We start from the raw sequence: 19,886 nt of genomic DNA, 5'->3' as shown, positions 1-19,886 counted from the left end.
TGCTGTGCCAAGAGGACCTTCTTCACTAAAGGCTGCACTAACAGGATTTAATGCGTTTTACCAAATCTGTGATTACAATTTCTTCAACAGCGCAGTTATGGTTTTCAAATGTGTCATGGATAATGCTTTTGATAATGGGTGCAGATGCTGAACTAGTACACTGATAAAAATTCTCTGCTTGATTTACTTAAAAAATATGATGAATTCTTTTGCATAATTTTATTACGTAGATCCAACAAGAGTAGTCCTTGTACAAATTACTTAATTTTTCTGTTTGTTGAAATAAAATTTGCACATAAAGTTAACTTAATTTTAGCATTGCTCTAGTCATTTTTGTGTGTGTGTGATCTACATAACTTTAAGAGTTCTAAATGTGTATTTTTGATTGAATCCAACTTAATTTTTACATTTCAATATTACAAATTTCAAGTGGGATCTACTGTTTTCAAAATTTGTTAGTGTATTTTAAAGTTACATGTACTCAGATTTTCTAATTAGCAACTGAGTATTTCTACTGAAAGTATAAATGCAAATAGTACATTTTTTACTACTATAGTAAAAGTTCAATACTGGTACTTGTAAACAGAATGCCAGTAGAATGTACTCATCAAATATTTTGGCCATTTGATAGTAAAAACTGGCAAGGTCAGTATAAAACAAAGTATAATAAAATATATCCACCTCACAGGTTGAGACATTGTGTACAATAGAAAATTGTGCTTCATGGTGGTGCTAGAGGAAAGCTCATTAAGTGAAAGTTGACAGGCTTTATTGTCTTCAGAAAAAAAAAAGACATTTACAGAGTATTTTCTATAAAATTGTGTTTTTCAGTCCAGTACAGTAGCATACTCTAAGACTTTAAAACAACACGCTTACACATGTATGACCACGTATGATCCCCGTGTGAAAATGGAGATCTTCTAAGAAACCTACATTTCAGTTTCTTTGGGTTTCTATTGAAATAAACTCACATTGTGCAATATAGTTTCTGACGTCTTAACTGTCATCTTTCCTTCAACTGCACCTTAAACATTAACAGACTCACAAACATGGTCCCTTTATGAATAAGGATTAGTGTAACTTGAGAAAGTGCATTGAAAAAACCTGAGAAATTGAACAGTAAAACTTTACCAGAGGGACCTAACTCAAACCCTCTACATTCAACAATGTAAGGCCAGTAAGCTGATCTTGAGATCATGAACTTTGGGGAACATTTTTTGGTTCCTGTGCTCCAGCTCCAGGAAGATCTTCTGGAAAAGCCTACATTTCAGTTTCTTTGGGTAGCTTAGTAGCTTATCAAAATAAAATTACAATAAATTCACATTGTGCAAAATATTTTCCATGAGTCATGCGTTTCTCGCTTCTTCACAGTCCTTCAAATGCTCATTAACAGACTTACAAAACATGGTCCCTATATGAAAATGCAATAGTAGTTACTATTGAGAGTGCATTAGGAGAACCTGAGAAATTGAACTGTAAAACTTTAACAGAGGGACCTAACTCAAACCCTCTAATTTCAACAATGTCTGTATCGCTTTTAGGCCAGTAAGCTGATCTTGAGATCGTGGATTTTGGAGGACATGTTTTTGTTAACATCCTCAAGCTCCAAGAAGATCTTCTGAAATACCTCAAAGGTGTATTTAAGTTTCTTTGGATAGCTTAGTTCCAAGGCATAAATAAGGCCCATAAGGTAGGAGCAAGCATGTGCTACACTGGGAATGCAAAAAAGGACCTCTGCTCCCTCGATGGCTATTCCAGCTTGCTTCTCGAGACCTCCATCCCTGGCTTTGCTGACCACAAAGATGTTGAGTACAAATGAAGTGATGGCCTCTTGGATGGCTGCAGCATCGTCGTCATCACAAACCTGTGAAATAAACCAGAGAGAATTGAACCTACTTTTTTGTTTGCTAATGTGAAGAATGCATTTAGCTCTTTGCTCTCCCTCTGAACAAAAATCTGGGTGGGATTACGTGGTTGCTGCGGTAGTTTTGATCTATACACTTATGTAAAATGTGTGCCCAAAAAGTCAGTCGAAGAATTGAAAAGAGGGTGGGATTACATGGTTGCTGTGGTAGTTTTGAGCGGTGTTGTGATTTAAGCCAATTTTTTTTCCCACATGGATTTGCCTACATTTATAAACAATAACAATCTTGTGTGAATTGAAAAATATTTATGTGGAGAGAGTCATGAGTGTATGTATATGTATATGTATATATATATATATATATATATAAGGGATGTCCCGATCCGATCCACGCCATCGGTATCGTGCCGATACTGGCCCAGAACGCTAGATCGGAGATCGGAGGGGAGAAAAAAATATGATCCGATACCTAATAGGGGTGGAACGGTACATGTATTCGTATTGAACCGAAACGGTACGTGCGTCACAGTTCGGTGCATGGATTTACACGGAGAATACACGGTATAAAAATAAATAAAACTCGCGTTCACATTAATTAATGTAATGCAGAACTACTGTTAGATACGCGCATAGACATGTGCGGGTTCTTTAGGGACACCTAATCCACCTTAGCTCTGAACGCGCGTCTATTTCGCCTCAAACGCTCGCTTTACGTGCGTCCTCTATTCGCTTTGGTTCGCTCCGTTTTTTTTTGTTTTTTTTTCATACAGGACATCATTAAAACTGCAAAGTGTTTAGCCTACTTATATTTGTGTAAAACACAACATTGTGCTTTTGTCAAACTGTAAACTCTTGTCAAAATGTACCCTACAACTGTCACTCAACCAAAATCTCTCACACACACGCTGTTTAAAAGCAAAAATTCTCTCATCTTTTGGACATTCATCATATTGCATTGGTTTTCATTTATTGTCCTAAAACAGAGCACTGATCTGTTTACTTTTAAGTTACACATTCTACATTGATTAAAAAAGAAAATCAAATGTGTTTTTAATGGTAGTATTATTTTATACAGAAATAAATTATTTATAATTCAGATGAGAATAAAGTTAAAGTTAATTAAAATTTTAAGGAAACAAATATATTGATCTGAAATAGCAAATTCATTTTAAATTCATTCAGGTTACCAAACATATCTCAAGGTCTTTTGAATAAAGGGTGGCAGTCTTTCATTATCAGCTGTTGTTGTGGACTATATACTGGAGAAGTATTTGTTCTCCATTTGAGTGAGATGTTCTTATGTGGCTAATTGAGCAAAGTGCTTCCATATATTTTATTATTATTAGTATTAGTTCAAGAACAAAATAAAATATCGGATTGATATCGGTATCGGCAAATAGCCAAAGCTGCGGCATCGGTATCGGAAGTGAAAAAGTGGTATTGGGACATCCCATATATATATATGAGTGTGTATATTATATACATATATGTATATACTGTAAGTGCAGTGTAAAACTTTCTATATAAATCAAGAAATACATTTGAAAACCTTTAAGTATACATACATATGCAGAAATATAATTTCTTTACCCGGTAGTCCTTGATTAATTCCTCTGTCTTTTCACCAAGGTAGAGAATGAGGCCTCTGATCACAGTTTCTCTTCTGGACTCAATGCTGTTGTCCTACAAATATATGAAATATGGGATTATATTAAAGGGTTAGTTCACCCAAAAATGAAAATTATGTGAGTAATTACTCGCCCTCATGTTGTTCCAACCCCGTAAGACTTTCGTTCATCTTAGGAACACAAATTAAGATATTTTTTATGAAATCTGAGAGCTCATCATGACCACTTTCAAGGCCCAGAAAGTTAGTAAAGACATTGGTAAAATAGTCAAAGTGACTACAGTGGCTCAACGACAAGAATGCTTTTTGTGCGCAAAAAATAAACAAAAATAACGACCTTATTCAGCTATTTATTTTCTTCCGTGTGGGCCTCCGAGTGAGTTCATGAGAGCGTCACGACGCATGCGCGAGAACTGAGAAGATGCTGAAGATGATGACCTCATAGCCAGAAGCGCTTCACTGTCTGTTAAAGGAGAACTCCGGTCAATTTTAACATTGAGCAAATTTTTTTGTAAATTTGGAGTGCTGTCAGTACAGAGAACAATGACAAAAATCGGTGTTGCCTACACCGTGTTATCCTCTTTTTAAAATTTGCACCCTGTTGACTTCAATGGGGCATATTTTAAACCTGCTTTTACCCTCTTAACATCCTTGATGTGTCATTACAAGTGCCCAGCCAATGTGAGTGATTCCTTCAGAGTTAACACGGGTGAATCTGACTGCAGTAGATGTGAAAGATATGAAGAAAAATGAAGTTAATTCAGCCAGCTGTTTTCGGTTGAAGTCCAAAGTAGTCGATTGTCGAGTTCACGCGCGTGATCATAGGTAACTAAACATGTTCTCTGTATTGACAGCACTCCAAATTTACAAAAAAATGAGCTCAATGTTAAAATTGACCGGAGTTCTCCTTTAACAAGCAGAGGAAGATGCGCACTGTACATAAAACAAAGTCTTTGTAAATATGTCCGCAGATTTCGAACACTTTAGAACCATTTTAAACACTACACCGAGACCTAAAGCATAATCAATGTCGAATTCAAATAGCTTACATACACAGTATGTCCCCTGCTTGTAAACAGACAGTGAAGCGCTTCCGGCTATGTCAGGAAGTCATCTGCGTTCTCGCGCATGCGTCGTGGGGCTCTCATGAACTCACGTCAGAGGGCCACACGGAAGAAAATAAATAGTTGAATAAAGTCGTTATTTTTGTGTTTTTTTTTTTTTTTCACGCAAAAAGTATTCTCGTCACTTCAAAAAGTTAAGGTTGAGCCACTGTAGTCACTTGGACTATTTTAACGATGTCTTTACTAACTTTCTGGGCCTTGATAGATGCAATATACCAATCAGCCTATGGAGGAGTGAGACAGCTCTCAGATTTCATCAAAAAATATCTTAATTTGTGTTCTGAAGATGAACGAAAGTCTTACAGGTATGGAACGACATGAGGGCGAGTAATTGCTGACAGAATTTAAATTTCTGGATGAACTGGCCCTTTTAAGTTAAAATTCTGTCAATTACTCATCCTCATATTGTTCTAAACCCGTAAGATTACACAAATTAAGATATTTCTGATGAAATCTAAGAGCTGTCTCACCCCTTCATAGACAGCAACGTCATAACCACTTTCAAGGCCCAGAAAGGAAGTATCATTAAAATAGTTAATGTGACTACAGTGGCTCAACCTTAATGTGATGAAGCGACGAGAACTTTTTTTTGTGTGCAAAAAAACCACAAAAAGAACGACTTTATTTCGTCTCTACTGTGTCAGTCTCCTACGCTGTTTATGTAGTAAACACAGAGTTGCGCTTCAACACCGGCTTACTAATTTTAAAAGTACATGCCTCATTCATGATTTCAAGGGTCTCATCAAGTTTCTTCCCAACAGCTCCTCCCTTCCTCCTGTAGAGTCTCAACAATTTAGGCGTGTATTCGTCCAACTTCCCAAAGAATGTGGACTGTAGTGGCTTCAGTGTGATCCTCCCGAATTCCTCCTCGATCTGAGAAAGAGACCAAGAGAGATGGAGAGACATCATGAGATACTGAAAGAAAAGAATTAGAGACACAGGGAAGAGAAACAGAATACCAACTAGAAAAAGTAACCCTAGAAATACACTAAGAACGACATTTAGGTGGCCCGATGTCTGGAAAGGGATGCTGCACCGGATGAGAGTTAATTTAAGTGCATGGTTTCAGTTTAGTTAAGTTAGCAGCTTAGTTTCAGCAAATTCCACACTACTCCCACCTTGTCAGACAAAGTACCTGGTATTACAAAGGCAATTAGATAAGTATTAAAATGTTCTACATACCTGGGAAAACTCAAACAGGGCAGGCCATCGAGCATTTAAGTCAATAACAAGTGGTTTCTGGATCACATCTTTACGACGCAGTGAGAAGGTTTTTGCCATCTTCTCATTAATGACACTGTTGTTGTCTCTCTTCTTGTACTCATAGAGAAGCTCCACTCTCTCCTTTTCAAGGGATGTATCAGTTTCGCCTTGAGGATGAGGCGGGAGATAGTTTACCTCAGATTTCTTTGCTTTTTTAAATTTTTTTGCTGGAGTTTTATCTGCAGCTGACTTTCTCTTGAGACAGTTGACATTTAGCTCTGGTATTCCAAGATGTTTCACCTTTGCTCTGAAATTTCCAAGTTTGTACTTCAGGCTGTTGTGCCAACTATATAAACCATTGAAGGATACTGGGTCCCTCAAACATGGGTGTTTCATAACCAGGGCCTCAGCAACCTGCTCCCTTTGTGCACTTGATGGATAGGCGGTGTAGACAAAGATGCTCTCTGCTAGTTTGTCCAGAATGTTGGATTTTACTCCAGGATTGCAAAGTAAGGTTCCGTCATTTAGGTTAGCTTCATTTGCTGCTTGAAGAATGAGCTCCGTGTCAAAAGAGAAGGTAGGAATTACAAACTGAGCTGGCCAAGGCACAGAACGAAGGGAGGAGGTGCTACCTGGAGAAGACAGAATTGTGGTATCGCTGGATGCAGTGGAGCAGGAACCAACATCTTCCAATAACTCAGTGCAACTGCTATCAAAGCTATCCGGGACTCCTTGATCCTTAGAAGAATCTTGAAAAGTTACTGTGATAACTGGTTCAGCAAGGACCACCTTGATGGTGTCTTGATTAGTTTCAAGGAGAGTAAAAAACTGACCATTAAAATCTTGGTCCTGGAACTGAAAACTAAAATCTTGGTGAATTGCAAATGTCTCTTGTACAATATGCTTCAATTCCTCAAGAGTCTGCGGTATTCCTGAAGGCAAGGAAAGCTTGCGAATTTCTTCTTCCAGTATAACTCGAAGTCGGGCAGACATGATGATTCTGTAGTTAAAAAAATAAAAATAAAAATAAAAAGAGAGACATTGGTTAAGTTGAATTTAGGCATGCAATGAATCAAAAAGTTAAAAATTTTAATTTAGATATGGGTCACTTGTAAAGGAGGCCTCTGGGTGACATTTTTGGGTAGTTTTGCATTTTTTCAGATCCCAGGAAGTTTGAAAGTCATGTGAAACACTTAACTAATGACAGTGAATTGAGGATTTAGAAACAAACGAAAACATAAATATATACTGTATATAAATACCTAATCTTGTATGGGTATATGACGCTTCAGGGTGACAAATCGCTTTTGCTCAACAGCGTAAGCTGCAAGGGGATAGGAGTCTGTCAATTCTAGTTGCTTGCAGACTGTCACTTGTCTTGTGGATTCCAATTCAAAAGCCCTAAGGTGCTCACTGTACCATGAATGTAGACACTTGACAGCAAATACAGGCTGGCCATGCACAATAAGGATCAGATTTAGCTCAACAAAATCCGGAAGCCCTCCAGTGGATCCATACGGCAAAATCATTCCCACTGAGTAAGTGGTGCCATGACAGGTCACTGTATTGGCAACCTGAATGTATATTTCTCCAGGAAACCTTTTTAGCACTGCTTCCTGTATGTTTTCCTTGAGGACATCCACAGGCAATGTGGACATATTTGAGACACTGAGGGGAGGTTTGAGTACATCTGTGCCATGCAGATGGTAAGCCAGCATGAATTGATGCTTAACCCTCTGGGGACCAAGCTGTTTTTGGGGCCCTTGAGATGTTCTGACATGCTCTGACATTTGTGCTTTTTTCAGTTATTTATAAACATGTTAATGGCAAAGGTGTAAATTCACTCTATATAGCACAAACAGGCCTACCATAATATGCGAGCAACATGTATGTAGATGTTTGTATTTTTAAGAGAATAATGTTTATGCGTGGTTATTTAAAAAAATAAAAATGAAAGTTGCTGAAATAAGACCACAAAACTCATACAAAATATGTGCCCACAAGACTTTTGACTAATGGATGTTTTCTCTTGGAGTTCTAGCTTCAAAATTATGTGAAAATAGTCTTGCTTTATCGTTCACAAAAAAAAAATACATTGATTTAAATGGTGTAAAACAGGTTTTGCTTGGAAAGCCAATATGCGAGGGGGAGGAGTAGTTTACACCTTAGATTACCCAGTCCCACCCACTCTGCATAATGACTCTGCATAATTAGCCATTCATTCAGGTGTGACACTGACTGAGCCACAATGCAAGGACAAAATAGCCTATATATTTAGAAGAAGACTTATATTGACCATTTAAGATTTTGCTTACATCTATCTTGTAAATATGTTTTGCTATTTTATTAAAGGAGAAGTTCACTTTTAAAAAAACTTTTGCTGATAATTTACTCACCCCCATGTCATCCAAGATGTCCATGTCTTTCTTTCTTCAGTCGAAAAGAAATTAAGGTTTTTGATGAAAACATTCCAGGATTTTTTCACATATTATGGATTCCATTGGGACCCAAACGGTTCAAGGTCCAAATGACAGTTTCATTGCCGCTTCAAAGGGCTTTAAACGATACCAGACGATGAATAAGGGTCTTATCTAGCGAAACGATCGGTCATTTCAAAAATAAAATAAAAAGTTGACGTTTTATAAGCACAAATGTTCGGCTTGCTCTGTTCTGTGATGCGCGTTCGTGACGTCACGTAATACGCAATTACGTTGAAAAGGTCACGCTTGAAAAATTGAAGAAAATGTTCTTTTTGGCTTTTTAATATTAAAACACTCAGGATGCGCACACGAAATGGGCATTTTAAACGATAAACTGACACAAATACATTTGAAAATGTTTATATGGTCCTCCTTCCGCACATTTGTAAACACATCAAACTTGACCTTTTCAACGTAATTGCGTATTACGTGACGTCACGAACGCGCATCACAGAACAGAGCAAGGCGAACATTTGTGCTTATAAAACGTCAACTTTTTATTTTATTTTTGAAATGACCGATCGTTTCGCTAGATAAGACCCTTATTCATCGTCTGGTATCGTTTAAAGCCCTTTGAAGCGGCAATGAAACTGTCATTTGGACCTTGAACCGTTTGGGTCCCAATGGAATCCATAATATGTGGAAAAATCCTGGAATGTTTTCATCAAAAACCTTAATTTCTTTTCGACTGAAGAAAGAAAGACATGGACATCTTGGATGACATGGGGGTGAGTAAATTATCAGCAAAAGTTTTTTCAAAAGTGAACTTCTCCTTTAAAAAGGTTACAATTACAACAATAATTACAATTTCAGCAATATTTCTGCAAAAAAAGTACTCTTTCTTTGTAAAAAAAAAAAAAAAAGATTATAGGCCTACATTTTATCATATGTATTCATTAGTTTGAATATAGCCAACATTGGAACATCTTAGTCTATGACTTTATTTTTGACAAAATAGTATTTTATATATATGAGCAGAAAAGCTTATTTGATGTGACAGTATATTCTACAGTAAAAACTGTACCCAAATCTAGTCAACAAAATGTTGTCTTTCATACTTCGCCTGACTGTAACGCAGTAACTGTAACTGTAAAAGCAGTTTATTCTTTCACACACAGACGCGCGATTCATATTTAGGCTAAACAGTCTTTACAAATATGTACCCTTCATTCATCTCACAGAAACGCTATTCATATTATAGAAACGCGATTCATCTTTTTGTTTACATAAGCCTACAACGTTATTCCATAACGTTATTCCACATTAACACTTGAGAAAGGATAACTTAGCCTACCTCACTCCTCAGCGGGATCTGCTCCTCATATCAGCACGGAAAATTTTCTCCATAAGGTAGGCTATATTATGCCTCTTTGTTTACAGCTGATGTGGGGGCGTTTCACAGACTGAAATGGTTCTCAGAATTTGCGTTTGAATAGCACGCGCTCTCCGGGGCGTGGTCAAATTACTTTTGAATGGCTCCTAATGAGCTCGACTGGAGTCGCTCTCTTTTTATACAGATTACAGAAGCTGATAATATTTGTTTTTTATATAAATTACTTCATTTAAAAGCTGCGATCTCAAGCTTTATGCCCGTGGGTCTGTTTGCCTGTTTGACTGAATTTTCGCGGAGTTATAGATAATTTTCGAACGCGTTTCAAATGGGAGTTTACTGACAGAGAGAAGGCAGAAATAGCATCATGTTAGTTTTTCTTTATTTGTCAAAAAGCAAAACACTTTATTTGTATTGTGAGTATACAGAAAAAAAATAGAAACTGAACAGGATCGATTGATGTATTACACGAAAATGAAAGATCAAAATTAACAGAGCATTTTGTGTTTATTTTTCATTGCTAAAAAAAAAAACGAGCAAAACGCGCGGGCGCGTTTTTGGTCCCCAGAGGGTTAACAGCAAGAGACAGTAAAATGTTACGAAAACAGTTGGTATGTCGAACAACTCGCTTGAAAAAGCTATGCTTCGCTTCAAAGCGCATGGTCCACATGGCTACAAGCGGTCCAAAAGCCTTGATTAGTTGTGGATAATGCTCAAGATAATGGTGCTTTGGCAGACCTCTTGCTTCTGGAAAAACCTGCAAGTATCTATGCCTGTGTTCAGATATCTTGGTGTCCAGGAATCGTATCGTGTCATCTGTGTGAAATGGAGAAACCACGAGCTCAACAATGTCTTTAAGATCCATTAAAAGATGCCATGCAGGTTCACTCTCTGGCACTTTGAAACCAATCATAAGGGGGAGCAGTCGCAATAAACTCCAATTTTCGTGAGCGTTTCCACCTATGCTTTTCCGGGTGGCAAAGTTCAGCGGGATAGGCTGTCGGCTGTCAGATTTGTCAGTCCACTTGTAGGGGAACTGGCTGATTATGCCATTCAGTTGAAATAACGTAAAGTATTTTTTCTTAATCAGAAGATCAAGGCACAAAGCCAACTCCAAAGGTACTATTCCCTCGAATAGGTCGTGGAGCAAGTCTGGGGGATACCCTGACAAAACATCAAAGTATTTTAATTTCTTAGTTAAGGGACATTGCCTTTTCACACCAAAGCAGTGAGTGAGAGTGGGACTTTCTAAAGCTGCTTGTACATGAAAAGAATGTTCCTGCTTCGTTCTTGCTTGGAAGGCCCCAGTCCTCACTTCTTTTACCTGAAACTCAGACAGCTTTCCCAAACAAAACCTGCACACATGAGATCCAGAAAAGCTTTCCAAAAATCCACCGAGTGAATGGGCACCTAAATTGTCAGCTACTACACTAACTATTGTGCCTTTGATTTTCTTTCCAAACAAAGGAATAAGTCCTCCTTCTTCCAATTGGACAATGTCTTTTAACAATGGCTCAAGCACTGCCTCATAACCATACTTCTTTACATCTACAGCCTTACAAAGCACAGCTAAATAAATTGACTTAAGTGTTGCACGAAACTGTAGTGGAACATTTGCCAATACCCAATACACTGCAGTAATCTTGTGCTTTTTTCGGGATGTTCCCAGAGGATTGCACACTTCAATCATCAATGTAGAGAAGGAGAGAAAGTGTTAGGTCTTCAGTAGATGAAAGTGCATTTTCTTTAAAATGTGTTCCATCAGTAAATGACTCGTACCGACACTCATGAGTAGCGTATGAAGAGTTGAAAGCTTTCTCCTGTATGTCTTTAACGGTTAATATCTGTGACAATAACTGAAGAATGGGAACATATTGTAAGGTTCGACCTTCCTTCTTGTCCAGAATGAATTCGACAGGCTCAACCACATGAAAATTCTTCTTAAAAAACTGCTGTCTTCGGTAAGATGTGGCAAGAGGACCATCAGCTCTTAAAGCTGTGCTAACAGAGTTGGACTCACTCAACTGTTTGACTAAATCTGAGATGACAGTGTCATCAAGCACACAGTCATGTTTCCTTAAACATGCGTTTACAGTCTTTTTTATGCCAGGACCTGACAATGAAGAGGATATGAACTGGAGCTCTGCTACAACTTCATTAATGCACTTACTTGGAACATCGTAAATGCTCTGTAATTTTAACAGAAGGTGGCCTAATTTCAGTTCAATTTCATCCTCTTTCAATTCTTCAATTTCATACTCTCCTGAAAAGTCATCCTCTCCTAAACACTTGTATGCATCAGAACAATGTGCTTCTTCAACAATATTATCTGTAATATTTGACTGATCTATATGCTTATGTACAGCTTGTGCCCGAAAGTCACTCGAAGAATGTGATGCGTGTTGTCGGGATCTGTGTGAAGCAAAGGTTCCATACACATTTGTCTGGAAATCACAGTCTTTGAAGACACAGTGCACGGTTTCATTTTTCCTAAGATGAACTCCAAGATGTTGGAAGTAATCCTTCTCAGTGGAGAAAAAAGAAGTGCACAGTTCACAGTTAAAAAAAAGTACTTCTGGTGTTGATTTTTCCGTTGAATGTGTCCTTCTCAAATGTGATTTTAGGGCACTATAGGTTTTGAAGGAGCAAGGGCAATCAGCATGTAAACAGGGAAGAAATTCGTTGTGGTTGTGCCTTAATCTGTAGTGTCTCAAAAGTTCATTTGTTACAGGGGCAACAAAAGTACAAATCTTGCAAATCAATCCCATATAATCCAGATGCTTGATCTGAGTACATCCAGACCCTGAATGAGGAGCAAATTGGGTCTCTCTGAGGGTGGTGGAACTCAGTTTTGAGATTGATCATACTGGTAGCGGTGAGGAGCACAGCTTCCATTTAGTTGTGTTTGCCTCTCTGTCTGCTTGTCTGTCCTCAAAAATGTAAAGAGAAAATATATATTTATTTAGCAGGTCAATCATTTGTAATCTTAAAGGGATGGTTGATTATGATTTCACTTTTTTAATTTTAGTTAGTGTGTAATGTTGCTGTTTGAACATAAACAACATCTGCAAAGTTACGACATTCAAAGTTCAAAGCAAAGGGAGATATATTATTTTAGAGAAATCTATTTTTAAGGACTACAACAAATGGCTGGTAGAGACTACAATGGCTTCCACCCGGGTTGGTGACATCACTAACCCTAAAATTTACATAAATCCTGCCCCCAGGAACATGCAACCAGGAGCAGCAGCTCATTTGCATTTAAAGGGACATACAAAAACTGAGCTTTTTTACTCACCCTCAAAAAGTGACAACTTTAACATGCTATAAAAAAAAATTGTCTGTGCGGTATGTTGAGCAAAAACTTCACATACTCTGAGGACATCAGAGATTTATTTTACATCTTGTAAAAAGGGATATTATACCACCCCTTTAACAATACTACAAATTAAGGAAAGACGGCAGCTATTTTTTGCCTGTTTACATACTGATTGCCCTTGTCCATCCTGGAATTCCCTCGAATCACATTTGTCAAAGAAACATTCAACTAACAAGTCACCACAAGTCATTTGTTTTGATTGTGAACTTTACAGAGAAGGATTACTTTCAACACCCATGGCATCTTTAAACAAAACTGTGTGTGACTTTTACATTAATTTATGGTGCCTGTGCATCACACAGATCCCAGCATATTCTTAAGAGTAATTTTGGGGCACTAACTGAACATAAGTAGATTGGTCAAATATGACAATATTGAGGCATGTTGTTTTGAGCCATACAATTGTTCAGGGGAGTATGCAACTGAAGAATTAGAAGAAGAGATTCTAAAATTACGCCATCATTGATAAGGTGATCAGATGTTTTTCTGACAGCCTTATCATGTAAACATACTTATATTTTTTCCACAAGCATACAGATTGGTTGCATTCTCTTTTCATTCTTACAGCTTCATCAGGTAAGCATCTTGTTATTTTCTCCACAGGTAATCAGGTAAGTTTGATTTGATCACAGCCTCATCTGGTGTGATGTCAGATGTGTGACTTTAAAATGGTGGAAGTAAACTAATTAAGTATTTTTTAGCTAATGTATGTAACCATGGGATATACACAAATAGATTACAATGGCAATGGGAACTAATGCAATGGCAGACTTTGAGCAGCCAGCAAATATGGTGCATACACGTTAATAAGTCACTTTTTTTGCTAAATTTTTTACAGGACTATAAATTTACTCTGTGAAATAAAAAAATAAAAAAAATAAAAACCTTTGCCAACTGAGTTATAACTTTACCCCCAGTTTCCTCACTACAATAAATGTATTATATAATTTAAATATAATTTATTGAAAGTTACATACCTTTATCCAGTGTAGCCTACTTGTCAGGAGAATCACCTGGTAAGGACACAGTGTTTTGGTTAGTAACTGACCAATGCAAGAAACCCAAATCATAGCAAATCATGTAACTATAACTATAATTAAAAATAGTTTCACATTTTCTTCTCTCCACAAACACTGCAGGTAGTTGACCTGCCGATCAGACAGCTAATTGTCTTCAGTTTCATATGAAATGTTTCTTTGTGTTTGTTTTTCCTCGGAGCTCAGATGACAAAGTGTACAGGGAATGCGTCATGCAGAAGGCAGGATTATGGTCACGTAAGATGATTGACAGCTGTAAACCTCTAATGAGCGCTCTAACCATAGAACGTAAAAACTACCGTCCTAACTAACGCAAACCATGAAGAGAAACAGACAGAGCGCGCTAATGGGCGCTCTTTCAGGTCTTCAGATCGCATAATTCATGTAGTATGCATTATGTATGTCGAAATAGTTTGAAAACTAAATTGATATTTCTACAAATGCGCGCACGTTTGGACGAGTCCTAACGGACGCTGTCAATTGCATCTATTTGAACACAAAATAAATTGATTATTTGCACTTGAATTTGACATAAACTAAGAAATTAATGTCACTACAACCTAGTGTTATCATAAATAGTGTCCAAATATCCAAGCTGGAGTCCGATCAAGTAAATGTTTTAACGTGCAGTGAATATTAAACAATAATCTTTCTACATAAACTAAAGAGGTTAAATAAAATGCATCTTATAAATACTCTATAACAAACGGGTCGACCTCAGTAGGGATCCTTTCCATAATGTTGTCAGACACTTAGAATAATAATCTGAGCATGTCAGTGACAAATAAGCAGGTTTTGTGGATGTAAATTAAAGATACGCAATTGCCCATTAACAGAGGTGTCAAGTAACGAAGTACAAATACTTCGTTACATTACTTAAGTAGAAATTTTGGGTATCTATACTTTACTGGAGTAATTATTTTTCAGACGACTTTTTACTTCTACTCCTTACATTTTCACGCAATTATCTGTACTTTCTACTCCTTACATTTTAAAAATAGCCTCGTTACTCCTAGTTCATTTCGGCTTGTTTTCATTCCGGCTTCTCGTCGTTAAAAAAAAAAAAATTGGCCAATTACACAAACGGTTAATAGATCTGAGTCCCGCCTCCTGAACACACATCGCTAAACTGATTGGCTTTGTGTTTTCTTTCTAACTTGTGAGAGGCTGTAGTCACATTTGGTTGTGCGAAGCGCCAAAACTTCTCCGAGTCCTAAGAAACCTAGATGCGGTAAGCGAGGGAGAAATCAACAGTTCTGTGCTCAAGAATACGGGGCAAATCGCGTCAAATATTGATTTGGGGACAGACGTTTTTACAATATAATGACAATCGTAACATAACACTAACATAATCGTTAGTGTGTGTGTGTGTGTGTGTGTGTGTGTGTGTGTGTGTGTGTGTGTGTGTGTGTGTGTGTGTGTGTGTGTGTGTGTGTGTGTGTGAGCGAGTGAGCGAGAGAGAGAGTGTGAGTGTTGTGTGTGTGTGTGTGTGAGCGAGAGAGAGAGAGAGAGTGAGTGTGTGTGTGTGTGTGTGTGTGTGTGTGTGTGTGTGTGTGTGTGTGTGTGTGAGCGAGAGAGAGAGTGTGAGTGTTGTGTGTGTGTGTGTGTGTGAGCGAGAGAGAGTGAGTGTGTGTGTGTGTGTGTGCAATTCTACATTATAGGGTCAAAATATCCCCACAAAGATGTCAATATTCGAAATCCTTGTCCTTTTTTTTTTCTTTTTTTTTCAGAAAACACCTTATAAATCAGACTTTTGTTTTTTGAAAATGTAAAAATGCAGACAGTTTTCTGTAATAGGTAAGGTTAGTCTATAGGGGGGTAGAATACACAGTTTGTTTGTACAGTATAAAAATCATTCTATGGAAAGTCCCCATAAAACATGAAAAAAATAATGAAAAAATAACATTGCTTGGTCTGTTGAAGGCTGGTCTTGTTGAAATGAGAGGCCTGTTGATCAAATCATCCCAGTCTCATCAGCTGGACTGAAAGAAGTGTCAGTGCTCTTAGGACACTGAAAACATGGCTCAGAGGTCACAAGTGACACGACAGTATTGCTGTGTGTCGTGTCCAACAGGACAAACTGGACAGTATTGATGTGAAACATATGCCAACAGTTCATTTCTGTTAAATGATTAGTTCACTTAGTTAAAAATGAAAATTCTGTCATCATTTACTCACTCTCGAGTTGTTTCAAACCAGTTTCTTTCTTCTGCTGAACACATAAGAAGATATTTTGAAGAATGTCGATAACCAGACAGTTGATGGTATGGCCATTGACCTCCATAGTATTTTTTTTTCCTACTATGGAAGTCAATGGGGTCCATCCACTGTCTGGTTATCGACATTCTTCAAAATATATTCTTTTGTGTTCATCAGAAGAAAGAAATTCATACAGAATTGAAACAGTTTGAGGGTGAGTAAATGATTTTCATTTTTGGGTGAACTATATCACTTTAATGAAAGATGCAGACATCTGTTTGGCTTCTTCAAAAAGCAAGGAACAAGACAGTATTGCACTATTGCATTGCACTATGAGCGGAGTAAAGTTAAGTCTCTGTTAAACTGCCACCATGTCTTTATTAGTTATTTGTAACATTACAGAATTAATTAATTTACGTATTGTTAAGGTCAATATAGACTAAAAACCTTAATACATTATCCTATTAGTTTCCTGATTCCTCCGCTTATTTAGCTTATTTATTTAGAAAATTAATTTTCTATGGGCATATATATGGCTGAAACAGGTAGCCTAGTGCATCATCCCAAATTTTTCAACATCAACATTTTTATATAATTATAGTCAAATATGGCCTTTAGAAAAATTTGTTTTTTTGAGGAGGTGGGATAGTGCACTATATAGGCCTCTGTGGCGCGGCCTAAGCTTTTGTCCTTAATGGAATTTTTTTCCTTACATTACTTTTACTTTTATACTTTAAGTAGTTTTGAAACCAGAACTTTTATACTTTTACTTGAGTAAAAAGCTTGAGTTGATACTTCAACTTCTACAGAAGTCTTTTTAAACCCTAGTATCTATACTTCTACTTGAGTAATGAATGTGAATACTTTTGACACCTCTGCCCATTAACGTAACGTTAGGCCTACCGTTAATTGTTTCGCCTCTGCAGACTGCAGCGGTCTTGCATATAGCAGCTAGCCTAATGGACCGATTTAAAAGATTGTTGTTCCCATCAGTCACTTAAACACAAAAACATATTTTTTAAAGAATAAAATAAGACCCTGATAAAAATAAATAAAATAAAAACGACGTTATACATGGATGTTCTAAAAATCCACGTGCTTACACTAACTTACAAGCCTTATTTTATTGCTGCATTCTAATGTAAGCTTCAAATGACACTACAACAAACTATTTTATCGCCACTTGCAAAGTTTCAATTAGGCCTACCGTTAAGTTAAAGCAATAGCCACCTAACTTACCAGCGTAACCACATGGTAGGCCTAATGCTAATTAGAAAATCCACGTACAACAATCTTCAAATTACATTTAAAGCCTCGTTTTTGTACAGCAATTCGAAAACTGTAAAGAATGTACCAACCCAAGTAACATTAACTGTTAATTTGCTAGCTTTATTCTTACCTTAAGTTCAGTCCGCGTGTTCGTCTTCGTCTTCGTTTGGAATGCAAGGGGTTTCACACCCCTCCTTGCATTTTTTTTTTTTTTTTTTTTACCGAGTAAATAAAACAAGGTATTGTTTGTTGTGCGTGTGTACCTAAAAAGCTTGGCTGGGATTACTTAGATTAATTTTGTAAAGGAAAAAAATACACATTGTCTTGTGTTTTGAACAAATGCAGATTAATTCAAAACTAGATATATTAATGTAAAGATACAAACTTAACATTTTATTGTTGATATCACTTTTAATTACTTAACATTTACATCCACTCAGATTTATTTTTTTCAGTGTAGTGCATTGAAGCTCCTCTACAATCTCATTTATACATCTACTGGGCACATTGAAGATGCAATCTAATTTAAGTAATAAGGAAAAAAGCTCATCAAAAATGGCTTTACCTAAATCATCTCCCTCTTTCATAAGTGTTTCATCAGAAGACACTTCACTTTCTTCTAACAACCAGCTGTTATCTGCTGTTTCCTGACTTGAATGTGTCTGAAATACAGTATGTTTAAAATCTTCAAGGCAGTGATTGTGCTTCCTACTTTTATGTGAGGCAAAAGTTGAATTAGTATTGTAGTCACAATCTTTAAAAATGCAATGAACAGTTTCGTGCTTTTTTAAATGAACTCCGAGGTGTTCAAAATATTGCTAATAACAAAACAAAATAAAACTACATGAATTACATACAAGAAATTAAAATTACACAACTTTCCCTGACTGTTCAGTTTGTGTATGATCTCTGGACAAATGTGTGCGAAGAGCACCCCAACCTTTAAATGAACAAGGACACTCTGAGTACAAGCAGGGCAGTGGTAGGCCTTGACCAGTGTGTAGATGTTTCAATCTATAATGTTTTAAGAGGTCTAAACGTTTTGATGACCTGAAACTGCAAATTTTACAAGACCATCTCATAACATAGGAGGCCTACTGTTTCTCCCTGATGACACCTGTGTTGTAACGCGTCAATCTCTCTTCCTCCCTAGACCTCAGTTGTCCACTGTATTGGTTCCTCCTGAGAACAAGGTCACCCTGTAAAAGAACAGACACAATTTGTGATGTTAAAATAATACTCTTAAAGTTAATGCCAAATGTATAAATATAATTGGTATTAACTTTAAGAGTATTATTTTATCATCACAAATTGTGTCTGTTCTTTTAGTCCACTGAAAATTTAGCAGCAAGTAATTTATCAAAGCTAGTCTGAACCAAAGAAGGAAAGTTTGGAGACATTAGTCTCATACAGGCAAGCAGAAATCTTTGTAACAATACTATAATATTGCTGCTCTTATTTTTCCCTGTTATTTATTGTGTAATGTAATATGAATATTTAATGTAAATATGTAATATGAATTGTAATATGAAAAGTAATTACTCAGACCAGTCACTGATATCACAACGCACTGCTGTACTGTTCTGTTACCTGTTGAGAGAAACAAATTATTGCATGGAGTTTTCATTTGCATTGTGTTTTAATGCCTTTTAATACAGCATTGAGTTTGTGACGAGTTTGGACCTGACAATTGGCATGGCAACGAGGCGGAGGGGCTTGCCGCCCATTGCATTCAAAGTTAACTGTTCCTGCTTCAGCTCCTAGACTGAGATGCACAGGGCTGAAGCTACTGATGCTAACTTTGGGCTAACCGTTAGCCCAACTCCTCCCTCACTTTAGCCGTGAAAGGCTGTGGTCTAACGTTAGGTTTTAAAAACATTACATTTTATTTTCATTCAAAAAGGTGACCGGACCTTCATACCGTTAGCGCACTAAAATAAAATGGCTGACATTATACAGGCACTTGCTGCTACACATCAATGTTTAATTGGTATCCAAGTTCACCTGCCATCTGATACTGCATTTTCCCAAACTTTCCTTCTTTGGTGCAGACTAGCTTTGATAAATTACTTGCTGCTAAATTTTCAGTGGATATAAAAACGACTAGACGCTTTTAAATACGGCTAACATTAGCTAGAGGACACACACAGGCACGTTACATCGATTTCCTTACAGAACGTAACATGACAGTTTGAGCTAAATCACGGCCAGCTAACATTAAATTACTCTGAAGTTAACCAGACTGGGTGACTTTTTCTACAAGAACGCGGCTAACTACATTTAATCCCCTCTATTTTTGACTAACCACCAGTCTCAATTTTATAGAAGTGGATAATGGCGTGGCTTTAGCTAACGTTATTGTAATTAAAACTCA

General features: G+C 37.1%; 1 protein-coding gene across 1 annotated transcript; it reads right to left on the bottom strand.

Moving 5' to 3' along the window:
• Positions 1-1,537: 1,537 nt before the first annotated feature.
• On the bottom strand, positions 1,538-19,431 carry LOC309504432 (uncharacterized protein; the record flags this gene model as incomplete). The annotated part of the gene is made up of 6 exons (XM_082177532.1): positions 1,538-1,864; positions 5,333-5,488; positions 13,985-14,020; positions 17,643-17,706; positions 18,611-18,711; positions 19,426-19,431. The coding sequence occupies 6 exons, from the start codon at positions 19,429-19,431 to the stop codon at positions 1,538-1,540; spliced, it is 690 nt and encodes a 229-aa protein (XP_082033658.1).
• Between the last annotated feature and the right edge of the window lie 455 nt (positions 19,432-19,886).

The sequence above is a fragment of the Leuciscus leuciscus genome (assembly GCF_965113295.1).
Source record: "Leuciscus leuciscus genome assembly, chromosome: 8".
Taxonomy (NCBI): Eukaryota; Metazoa; Chordata; class Actinopteri; order Cypriniformes; family Leuciscidae; genus Leuciscus; species Leuciscus leuciscus.
This window is presented reverse-complemented; position numbering and strand designations above follow the sequence as displayed.